This window comes from Lemur catta, chromosome 13, assembly GCF_020740605.2.
Source record: "Lemur catta isolate mLemCat1 chromosome 13, mLemCat1.pri, whole genome shotgun sequence".
Classification (NCBI taxonomy): Eukaryota; Metazoa; Chordata; class Mammalia; order Primates; family Lemuridae; genus Lemur; species Lemur catta.
Genome location: NC_059140.1, coordinates 78,140,475 through 78,153,054, shown reverse-complemented (window position 1 = coordinate 78,153,054; position 12,580 = coordinate 78,140,475). Strand labels below are relative to the sequence as shown.

General features: G+C 37.6%; 1 protein-coding gene across 3 annotated transcripts in view; it reads left to right on the top strand.

The window, feature by feature from the left end:
- The first annotated feature begins 1,664 nt into the window (after positions 1 to 1,664).
- The window catches only part of MTMR6 (myotubularin related protein 6), a 34,424-nt gene continuing 23,508 nt past the window's right edge, over positions 1,665 to 12,580 (top strand). For all 3 annotated transcript variants that reach the window (XM_045566649.1, XM_045566650.1, XM_045566651.1), the window contains exons 1-2: positions 1,665 to 1,943; positions 11,841 to 11,957. In XM_045566649.1, coding sequence (XP_045422605.1) covers positions 1,920 to 1,943; positions 11,841 to 11,957 — 141 coding nt within the window. In that variant the 5' untranslated portion in view covers positions 1,665 to 1,919. The remainder of the gene's footprint in view (positions 1,944 to 11,840; positions 11,958 to 12,580) is intronic.

The following is a 12,580-nucleotide window of genomic DNA, read 5'->3' as shown; positions in this document are numbered from 1 at the left end:
TTAATGTGGATTTTGAAAAAGCAAATCAATATAGAATAGTTGTTAAGAATACAGTCTCTGGAGTCACATTGTCTGGCTTTATACCATAGATTTTTCATGGCTTTATCTGCTGTGTGATATTGGACAAGTTACTTCATTGTGTTTCACTTTTTTCATCTTTAAAATGAGGGAAATAATAGTATTTTCCTCATAATACAGGTAAAGCACTTAGTACACTTTAGGTCATTTAATGGCATTATGATTACCTCTCTGAGAATTGGTAAGAGAGAAAATGAGAAATAGCAAGAGATGAGAAGAGGGAGGAAGAGCTGTATGGGAACAGGGAACGAAGAAGATATAAGTTTGGGGGTAAATGATATAAAAAGATGTTTTATTAAGCATGTCTTGCTGAATATTATGCGATATAATTCACCTCTTTCCATTTTCTCAAAAAATTTTCAGTAAAGACCCGCATATTTTTCAGCATTTTTTTTTGTTATGTGTTTTGTTGTGTTTCTTCCCACCTCCCAGCAGGATTTGTGGTTTTTGGGGGGCAGGGGATGGATGTGATACTGTACCAAGACTGGTTCTGGGTGGTTCAATCTTATTCTTATTACATATTTACCTTACTTGTCAGCAAGTCCACCGCAAAGACTGTTGTTGTCTCCATTGCTTTGGCAATCTGTCTGAAACATAGTAGGCACTCAAAAAAAACAAAAAACAAAATAATACCACGATAACTTGAATACAATGAAACAAAATTTTCAATTAGAAAAGTTAGATGTTAGGTTTTTCTAACACTGACCATAGTAAGAAAGATGATATAATAGTTTCCTTCCTAACCTTTTAAAAACAACATTTTCTAATTACAAACGTGAACTTAGTACAGAATACTCAAAAAACAGCAGGGTTTCTCTACCTCTGCGTTGCTGACACCTTGGGCTGGATAATTCTTTGTTGTGGGGGGCGGGTAGGAAGTTCAGCAGCAGCCCCAGCCTCTACACACTAGGTGCCAGTAGCACCCCTGCCTCCAGTAGGAACAAACAACAGTGTCTCCAGAACTTGCCCAATATCCCCCGGGGAGAAAACATGCTCCAGGCTGAGAATTATTTGGCGCATGAGAGGAATTACAAAAATCACCTGTAGTCCTACCATCTAGAACTGTAAACTTCTTGTTGACATAAAGATTACAAAACACTGTCACATTAAACTTAGCGTTCTATAGCCAGTTTTTTTTTTTCCACTCAGTAATACAGCATCAACATTTTTGTTATGTGATATCCCTCTACAGGATGAGTTTTAATGGATGCCGGTGCTGACATTGTACGAAAGCATCGTACTTTACACAACTCATCCCGTAGTGCTGGAGAATCTGATTGTTTCAAATAAACCTTCACTAAATATATCTGATTATTTCCTTAGAATAAATTCTTGTGAGTAAAATTGCAGCTCAGACTAAGTTTGATACTGTCCACCTGTGTGGTGATGAACTTCAGAGCACCCAATCTTGCCCTCACCTGCCAAGAGCCCTTTGCTCAGGATCCATTCCCACGCAGAGAAGCGTCTTCTCCTTGTCTAGCAGGACGACAAAGGCCCGCCTCGGTGGGATGGCGGGATTGATGAGCCATGCCAGCCCTCCACCAGCGGGAGGCGCTGTGGAATCCGCGGCGCTGTGGCGCCAGGGCGCCGCCCTGCGTCGGTGGACGCTCTGCCCGCCAGCCCCGCGCCGTCTCGGCGGCCTCCGGTTTGGGGAAGTGTTTCTAGGAGACGGCGATAGCCGGCCGCGCCTGCGTGGTTGACGCCACCGGAGGCGGGCTGACGGACCCGAGGCGCTGGCCCAGGGAGCGAGTTCTCGCTGGCTCTGGGTCACTGTCGCCGCCAGGCTTCTCTAGCCCCATGGTACTCCCCTGAGGCCGGCTGCCGGCATACGTCTCCTCGGGATGGAGCACATCCGGACGACCAAGGTAGTCGGGTGCGGAGAGCCATTTGCCGCTGGCCTGGTCTCACCCGGCCGAGGTGGGAGGCGTCGAGGGCTCGCCTGGCCTGACCGGGTGGGGACTGGCCGGGTGGGGACCTGGCCCCGCGCCGAAGGGACCTGGTCGGGCCTGGTCTGGGAGGGCAGGGTCAGCGTGGGCCACGGGAGGTGCGGAGGCCTCCCGTACCTGCGGGAGCAGGGGTCTCTCAGAAGCTCGGGGTGCTTGAGGGTAAGTCCGGGGACATTGGTCAACGCCCTCTTAGATATAGACATTCTTTCTTTCCTTTTTTTGAGGAGGCAAAATTGGAAGTGCGTTATCTTCGGGGGCTTTCGGCTGTTCGTCGCTTCATATACCGGAAAACGGGCGGGTCCTCAAATTAACATTACGATGTTGTGTAAGCTTTCCTTTGCTCACGTTTCATTGTCCCGTGTCACAGGTTCATGATGCAAGTTTTGGAGGAGCCACGATCACTCTCACTTTCTTGTCTGGGTCTTCTGTCGTTTAGATTGGGCATTTCCGTGTCTGTGCTTCAAACTTTCTGCGTTAAGTTCAATAGTCAGCTTAATAGAGGAGTTATGGAGAAGGGGAAAATGTTATTCCGTAATTTAAAAGGTCAGATGGAACTTTCTTCGATTGAACTTATTAAATTCCACGCTTACTGTACGTGGAAGACATTTATTTTGAGAATGAACGAATATTTTATGATTCTGTTACAAATTTAAAAACTTAAGGAAATGACATCACAATATTATCAAATTACTCTTCCAGCATTAAAGTTAAACTTCAGCTTTGGGAGGGAGAAAAACCTAAATCGAGACCAGAAGAATTGAATATCATTTTAAGGTCGCTCGGAGCCTATCAGTTAGGAGGAAGAGCCACTGAATTTGAATTTTGTTTTGCCAAGGCTGAAACCGCCACTCAGTTGCTGCTCATCTTAAAGTTACGGCTAGCTTGAGGAACTAGCAGACTTAACGTTATCTTCGTTGTTCCAATGAGAATTTGAGATCTATGTCTTTAAAATATTTCACACACCTTTTTAAGGTGCACATGCATTTTTATGAGAGCTTGTTTTTAACATGGCACATACAGGACCTGGTAAAACTGAAGATATTAAAAACTGACCCCTTTTTAAAAAGTTTTCTTTTTTTAAGAGAAGAAAGGTAAAGTAACTCGAGAATTCAAGTTGCTGGGCACTTAAAGTTTGAAAATAGAAGGGTGATTAAGTCTATAACCAGACTAGTAGAAGGTGCGACGGTGGAAAGAGGACTACAGTGGGCATTGGATCAAGTTCTTGTCCTGGTTCCAGGCTTCCAGATGTGCATTATATAGTAGCTGTGTGCACATGACTTCCTTCTGCACCAGTTTGAACCTCATCTTTTTATCTTTCTTTTTTTTTTCTTTAAAGCAAACATACTAACAGAGTACATGTTTCATATGCTCAGTACGCAGTGCATAGCACACAATTGAAAACCAGTAAACGTGAACTGAATCTGATCAACTAGAACAAACCTTATTCTTAGGTGAATGATAAGAGTGAACAGACTCTTGGAAAATATTTCAGATCCTTTGGGTATTTTTAAGGCTTTTCTCCTTCAATTTATGATAATATATACTTTGTTTTTAGTTGTATGGTTGGTTGTAGCCTTTCTTATTATCACCTTGAAGGTTGTCACTGGTGATTTTCATTTGGTCTGATATTCCTCTTTAACTACCAGTTGATGGACTTTTCTTCAATTAATTTTCTGATTTAGTTGTAGCTTTCCATCGTGGATCCATGCTGGTAGTTTAATAAGGCCCTTTTATGCCTTTTTAAAGACTAAAAGATTTCTGACTAACTTTCTATTAAAACTACTTCTCAAATATGCTCGTTTATTACTTTGGGTTGTTTTTCTAGCATTGGACCACTACTCTGGGGTGCTCTTAAGTGGTGTATGTAGACTGCAATTAAACAAATATTTGGTAGGTATTTATTATGTACCAGACACTGTACAGAGACTGGGTGTACAATAGCAAGATAGACTTGGACTTCATATACATTCTGATAATTGTATGGACTGTAACATTTTCTTCAATTATTAATCTACTAGGAAAACAGCTTACCCTTAAAAGATTAATTTGAGCATAGCCAACCTTTTGTTCCCATTATGTGTATGTAGCCTTCACCTGGACTTAATTTGCTGCAAAAATAATTGTAAGTATTTCAAAACCAAAAGTGAATTGCTTTTGGTTTACTGGCTATTTTGAACCTCATATAGTTTAGTCAGTATGATCAAGAATTGATCAAGTATATGGAGTATATACTATATGACTATTTAGTGATTTGTTCTATATTGTTCAGACAGCTATATTTGATAAGTAATAATTACCATTTATTGAGCAACTATATGTCAATATAGCCAATTATACAATATTTTTGTAATTTTATAGTATGGACAATTTCACAATGTTAATTTATACAGTATCGTCACTAATCTCTTAAATAATCCTTTCAGTTGTTGGGTATTATTATCTCCATTTATAAATAAAGAGGAAATAGGCTTAGAGAGTTTAAGTAACCTGCCCAATTAGCTCAAGAGGGGTCCAGTTTGGATTTAAACTAAGATTTGCCTAACTCCAAAGACTATGTTTGCTTTTTTCAATGCCTCTCTAGCCTTAATCTAATTGTTAAGTTTGTATTAATATTAATTCAGAAATAAATGCTAATAGTAATTCTAAGAGCTTTTTCTTCCCCAAACCTTTTCTTGTCATAAGTAAATAATATTTACATGGTATTTTTAATAATGTGTAGGATCATTCTTTATTGCTTGTTAACCAGAGATTTTAACAGTGTAGTATTTCAGCTGAGTACTAATTAGTTTTAAAATTCAGGAACAGAGATATCATCCTGTTTTGGTCACATTTGGTTTACTAACTGTGTAGCATCAATAAAGATGTCAAGTCCCTGAATTGGAATTTCCGAAAGAGCATTTCCACGCTATACTTATGAACCACATGGCTACTGCCTATCACTTTGAGCTCTGATTTTGCTGTAATGAGTTAGTCCTGCCAAGAAACAATGAGAAATATGCAGAGACAGTGCTTTTTTTTTTACAGTCTTTCTCCTTTCCCTGCCAGGCTCCAGTACTTTGGCTGACATCATATATTGATGTCGAATGATGTTGTACTATCTGTGAATGGAATTTTACAGAATGGAATGGAAGAATTATTTTTTTAAAGCTATAAATGAAAAACTGCGTCCTAGAGTTTGTCGTAGAATGGAATGTCTGTAAAAATCTGATCCTTCCTAGGGCTCAAATTGAATTATTCCAAAAGTAATGCCCAATTTATTCTTTAGCTTGCTCCACCTTTTTGTCATTAGAATGTGATATCATACATGTATGTATACAAATATACATTATCTGTTATAAAGAAGAAAGGAGATATAAAACTAAGAATGGATCAAGAATAAGGAGGAACTGATATTATTTAAATTGTCTTTGAAATAAGAGCCATTAGGTTTTGAGGAGTACCTAAATGCTTTTCCCCCAAGTAGAGTGCTATTTTGACTGTCACTAATGTTATCCCATTTTACAGGTGAGGAAACTGAAGTTTCAGAGATTAAATAAAATAACTTGTCATGGCTCACACTGCTCTACTACGGGGACAGGTGGAAGCTGGAAACTTGAATCCATGTCTTTCTACTACCAATCCTATTCTCTTAACCACTGCACTCTCCTTTGTCACAGAATAGTGATTTAATCAAGAGATTTGAGCAGTCAGGTGGGGCAGTGTGAGTAGGAATGGAGAGGAGGGGGATGGATGAAAGAAACTTAAGTGGTCAGGTTTTTTCCAGTACCTAGCTAATAATGAGAGTTCAGAATGAGGGAAAAGGTCTAGCACCAGGAAGTATATTTGGGAGTTATCTGTGTTTGGGTAATCATTGAAATTTCTATTTGGATGACTTTGTGCAAGGAGAATATGTTGCGACTCCGTAGAGAAGAGTGTGAAGGCTGGAGTCCTGGGAATGCTTAAAAAGGGGTAAGCTGAGGAAGAGGAGCCTGACAAAGAGTAGTTGGGATAAATTTGGAAGAGCCGGGATTGGAAGAGTTGGGAAGGGAACTGGCTTCCCTGTTCTAATTTCCTTCTCTTCTGCTTCCTCCCCCTTGGGCCAGGCACTGTTTTAGCTACTGGGGAAATGGTGATGAACAAATCAGACAAAAACTCCTGCCGTTATAAAATTTATTTTCTAGTTGGGGAAGACATAATAAAGTAGTAAGTCCAATGTGTAGAATATTAAATGATGGTAAATGCTATGGATGAAAATAAAGGAAGCAAGGGCTCTGGAGAGTCCAGCGGTTACCGGGAGGTGAGGGAAGACAGTTGTAAATCGGTAGTTAGGGAAGCCCTTCCTGAAGGTGACTCTTGAGTACAAACCTGAAACTGGTGAGGGAGAGAGCTATCCTGCCATGGAGGCAAGAGTGAGGGGAACAGCAGGGGCAAAAACCCTTTGTAGGTGATGCCTGCTTGCTAAGAACCAGCAAGAAGGCTAGAGCACAGTGAGTGAAGGAGAACATGCTAGAAGAATTAAAGTTGGACAGGGGCAAGTTACTACAGACCCTTAAAGGCCGTTGTAAAATCTTTGCTTTTACTCAGAGTGAGAGAGGAAGCCACTGATGGAATAAAGCAAAGATAGAACTGGAAAATGCCCTCTGGATTTTACCATCCGAGGTTACTCTCTCCCCTCTTAAGAGGTCCGTGAGTGTTTCACTTGATAATTTATGCAGCCAGACACTGTTCTAGAAACTGAGATACTCGAACAAAAAAAAACAGTCTCTGCCCTCCACTTACCTTCCACTTCATGAAGGGCAGCTTGATGTACTCTTTCTTTTTGAAAGCTAATTCTTGGCAGGATGTCAGTGTGAAATAATGATTCTAAGAGTCCCAAACGAATGCCTGGCTATAGGGAAGGAGTGCAACAAGCCAGAAAAGTAGTGACAGTGCATCTTCTGCTTCAGTGACCACAGCATTCATGGTCAAGTAGTTGTAGAATAAGTGTAAGTGTTGGTCACAGAAGTTTGATTGAAGAAGGACATTGGTTCCTTCCTGTCTCAGAGGCCACTTTTCTCTCTTGGGGATAAATAGGTGTCTGGATTTTCTGAATGTGATTCTGTGTATATGGGATTCCCTGTGTTTTCCATTTCCAACTTTGTAATTGGCTGAAATTTGAACTTCCTGCATAGACCATTAGGAAACTTTTAGTGTAGGCCTATAGTTGGCAACAGTTCACCTAAATAGTCTTTAATGTGTGTTGGCATTTACCATCCCTCAACTAGGACACCCTCCAATTCCTTTCTTCTTGCTGTGTTTTTTTTCTTTGTTTATTCTTTCTTTCCCCAAAGCCTTTTTTCCCTTTCCTGTTTACTTTTTACCTGTAGTGATACCTATAATTTAAGGATCCTAACATTATTTTGGTAGTTCCTCAGTGATTGTGACCTAAAAGAGTTGTAGTTGATTCCTAAATATCTGACTTAAAACATTTCCAAGAAAAGACTGGGGAAAATCTGTAGCAACATCTGTAAAGTGCTTTTGGTTCTTTGGTGAAAAGGAAAAAGATAAAGGAGGAGTTGGTTTTTAGGAATTGACTTAGTCTGTAGTTTGAAATTTGTATGCCAGTGATTTTAACAAAGAAAAATGTTTGATTTCTCTTTTCGGGGGGAGGAGTTTACCATAAGGAGCAGAATAATCAATGTATTTTCTTAGAAATTCTCCTTATTTCCTCCAGAACTTTAAAGAACTAAATAAATGTTTTGTAATAATTTCAGATTAATTTTACTGTCTGTCACATCCATGAAGAGATTGCCCTATTGAAGCAGTTACATGTAATGGTTTTCTACTATTATATATTTCCTTGATTTTAATATGTTTGTGTTTGCTGTGGTAATGGATAACCTTCAATTTATTATATTCAAGATTTACTTTCTTTGCTCTCAGATTTACTTTTTCTTCTCTATACCCTATTTTAGTGAATGGTAACCAGTCTGACAAGCTTAAAATCATCAAGAACCCTCTTATTTCTCCTTCTTTCTTCCTTTTCTCATCAGTTTTGCTATTATCTCAAGATGGGTTTCCTCTCTTTCAGATCCTAATATCTCTCCCAGTCACCCCTAGATTATTTCATTAGCCTCTAACCTGGTTACCTTTACCCTACCGAGCATTTTCTCTACATTGACACTGGAATGATCTTATAAACCATATTGGGTCATAGACTACTTTGCTTTAAAACCCTTGTTTGTATCCTTTTACCTACAGCATTAATTCTCTACTTTAACACGTTTCTTTTTCATCAGTTAAAAAGTTATGCTGCTTCTCTTTGAGATATAAATGTTACATCTCCTCTATTGAGAATTCTGTGTTTTCTATGTATTCCGACTAGTGAAGAAAAGCTTGTTGATCTTTGTTTTCTCCCATCCAAGTACTAACCGGGCCCGACCCTGCTTAGCTTCCAAGATCAGACGAGATCAGGTGCATTCAGGGTGGTATGGCCGTAGATGATCTTTGTTTTCTTACATTAGAAAAAGTTTTTTTCTAACTATAGAGCACATTGGAATATTGAATTTGCTTTTTAAACTCCATGTGCATCCTTCTTCCTTTCTCCATTTGAACTTAACTGGTCAGTAGCCTGACACAGAGGACTGTCAGGGCTGAACCTACCTTACCAGATTACTAACTATAGTAATTTTTGCAAACATTTATTTGAGTACTTTATTGCTTATATTTATCAGGCAAACAGGGGTAAAGTACCTAACATTTAATATCCAGCCTTTCTGTAGCCCTCTGCAGAAGAGATTATTGTCTTTATTTTAGAGATAAAAAAATGAGACCCATTTATCTACATGTTCTTCAAAGATATGTGTGTGTGTTTGGGTGTGTGTGTTTGTGTAACGTATTTTAAAGGGTCAAAGTTGCAATAAGCTCCTTTAAAAAGTGGGAGAACTAGATAAACTGGGAGCTTAAATGTTTAGGAAAAGAGCCTAAAGGTAGAGAAGGAGTTTAATCTCCTTGAGTTAGGAGCCAGAGGCATTAATTTGGAGTTGAAGTTAGAAGGAATATCAGTTGCATAGGAATGAGCAGGTGAACTTCGTACAAGTACAGATTCTTGGTCTCCATCTCCTCAGATGACTGAATGGAGTTGAAATGAGGCTTGGGATTTGTACTTTTGCGAAGTTTTGGAGATGATTCAGATGAACAACTAGGCTTTGAAGCTTGTATGTGGATGATCAAAATTAAATACCTAACAAAAGGAATTTCAGACAGTTTTGGCTGTAAAACTAAGGGGAATCAGGAAATAAGCGTAAAGCCTTGGAAAGAGCATTTTCAAGCCAAATTTGCTACCTTGGTAGAGACTCAGCCAGAAGAACTATGTAGTACTATACAGTTCCAGAGGAAGGGTGACTTTGCCCTATTTGGGTAATGGGTGGGGATATAAGACTGAAAGTCCACACGTGTACTACAAAAATAAACAAAGCTGAACTATACCTGTTGTCCTACTAGTAGTTTGTCTCCTTGTTTTTAGTTTGTTGTTCATTTACTCATGCATTACTGAATGAATATCTAGTATTCACCCACTGTGTGGGGAAAAGGTATCAGGGAGAAATGAGGAACAGTATAATGGGATAAAGAAGAATCTTATTTAATGAATCCCTTGAATGATTTCAACAAAAAGGACCACTGGTAAATTATGGGCACCTTCCATTTTTCCCCTATGGGAAATAATTTCTCTGTGGCAATTCATCTTAGTTTAATAAACATTTATTGTGTCAGACACTGTAGGAGCCAATAGGAGGTATTCATACATAAATAATGGACAGAAGAGGGATAAAATTCAAATGGAAAAATGATATGATTGTTTTACATGTATACAAGCTTTGTAGATAATTGTTGCTTGAACAGAAATTACAATTTAAAGCTTATGATTAGAGCAAAACCGTGAATATTTATGATCCTTTAAAAATCCACAAATTTAAAAACTTTGTGTGGACTTCTTTTTAAAACAAACTTACTATTTAATTAAATATTAATAGTAATAAAATCAGCCTCCTCCCTTTTAAAACTACTTGCCAGTGTACTTTTTAATTTTCTCTGAGTACCTACTTGAAGTGCTACAAGATGATGTTGGCACAAATTATTAGCTTGAGTAGTATTGGTACTTTATGATACTTTATTTCTGTAAGTATGTAGAATTGTCTTTTTGTTAGCGCTCTTAGAACTTTTTTTTTGCCTGCTTAAGGAAATAGGATAGGTGAGATCTATATTGTGGTGATTGCTTGGCTATGATCCCCTTTCCAGCCAAGCCTAGCACAACGAAGAGGAGTAAACAGTAATTGATCCCATTTGTCTTAAAAGATGTTTAAATTTAAGTTTTGACTCACAGTGTATGGTATAATGAAGCTATATTTTTATTATATTTAAGGAAGAAATGGTCCTAAACAGCAAAATAAATGTTGACCTCCAAGAGAAATCTTTATTCATGTTTGTAAGTAGGAAGCCTTCCTGTTTTCTTAAGGGACAATGTATAATGATCAGACAGTTTTTGTATATCAAATCAACTATCAGACCTTAGGTGTTTAAATTAGATCATTTCTCTTAAGTTTCCAGAGGAAAGTGTCAAAATTGAATCCATCATCTTACATGTGCAAATAAAATTTTGTATCAAAAATAAGCTTTAAAATTTTACATTTAAATTTTAACTTATTTGAACCAGTGCTGTTATAAGCAAAAACTCTCCATGGAAGTAAATTTACAGGAGCCGTGAAGGGAGGGAGAAGCTAATCTACCCTTTTAAATGGTGGTGCTTGATTACTTTGTAAATCATAATTTCATAATGGGGGCATTTTGTCCTTCAATTAGTAATACAAAGAAAAATATTTGTGGGAGAAAAGTATAGAATTAATGAGATAATGGCTAGCTAGATAGCTTGGAAGACACAGACAATCTAAAGAACTATCTACAACTTGCTGCTGTACCTGTAAATGAAAAATTTTTAATTGGTAGTAGTACTTTTTTCCTCCCAGAATGGTGAATAACACTAAATTTCAAAGCAGTAGTCTCCTGCACATTCCTGGCTAACCCTAATCCCACTCTCCACTCCAGTGACAATGTGTGTGTGTGTGTGTGTGTATCTATCTCTCTACAGGTATTAATAAAGACATACTATGTACCTCACTGCCTCAGGCTTTCGAGGAGACAGAAGCATAAGACAGCATCTGTACCAGGAAATTCAGAGCTACAAAGGAATAATACAAAGCCAAGACATAAGTAATAAATTAATTTTCTGAAGATTCATGTTAGGAAGCATGGCATCAGTGGACCTTGAATAATGCTTAGCATTAGCTGAACAGAAGAGCTGGACACAACAGTTATTGTCCTGTCTCTGGGTGGTGAGGAGAATATAGAAACTAAGTTGGAGTTTACAACCACTCTACTGTTTTCTGATTTAATTTTTCTAGTAGTTTACTTCTAGAACTCTAGATAATAACCTTGTATACTTATTACTTGATTTTTTCAACTTTAGATAAAAATGTTGACTCTTGGGTATGAAAAATGTTTTTGCTTACTGGACCATGCAGCTCTCTGTCTTGCTCCCCTTAATATGTGTTACTGTTTTTTTTTTTTTTAAATAGTGTTCTCTATTGTTTACACTCGTAACTGTAAATAATGCCTGTGTTGTTTGTGGCTTATATATTCCCCAAAAGGATATATGAAATTTAACACCAAATATTAAATGAGCTCTTATGTTTTTGAACAAAAGGAAGAAAAAATTGAAAATGGGTGGATATAAGTCCTGGGATAACAGAAAAAGAGTTTACACTACTTTTGAAGTGACAAATAACATCTTTTTTCTTTTAGGTTGAACAAGTAAAATTACTTGACCGATTCAGTACCAGCAACAAGTCATTAACAGGAACGCTGTATCTTACAGCCACACATCTGTTATTTATAGACTCTCATCAAAAAGAAACCTGGGTAAGGAAGACCACAGCTGTACTGTTTACCATATTGATAATAATGGACTTGGTCTGTCCCTGTGTTTTATTTTGAACATGTAGAACAAAATTTTTAATCATTGGTTACCTATCTCAACCAAATATTTTTTCTGTTACCAAATCACTCCTGCTTTCTCTTCTTATAAATCAGTGGTGTTAATGTTGACGTCTTCTGTAGAATAGCAGACTCTTTTTATCTCATAAATAATTATAAAGTGCCTATTTATTCATTTTAATTTTTAAAAATCTAAATAATATATGTATATGTTAATAGGTCAAATTGATTGTTTGGTGTATTCCATAATATTTTTATACCAAATTGCAGTTAAGGTGTTTAATTTGTTTTTTGCTAGTATAAATGTTGTAGTATACACATGGATGTACCAACATCTTGTATATGGATAGAAAATATATGTATACATTTTCAAGTATACTTTTATATGTACTCAAGTATACCTTTAAGTATACTTGAAAATATACATATACATATACAAATGTCTTATACATGTTTCTTTCTGTACATGTGCCAGTGTTTCTCTGGGATATTTGCCAGGGAATAAAATTATTGGGTCTTGAATAAGCACATATTTAACCTTACTAAGT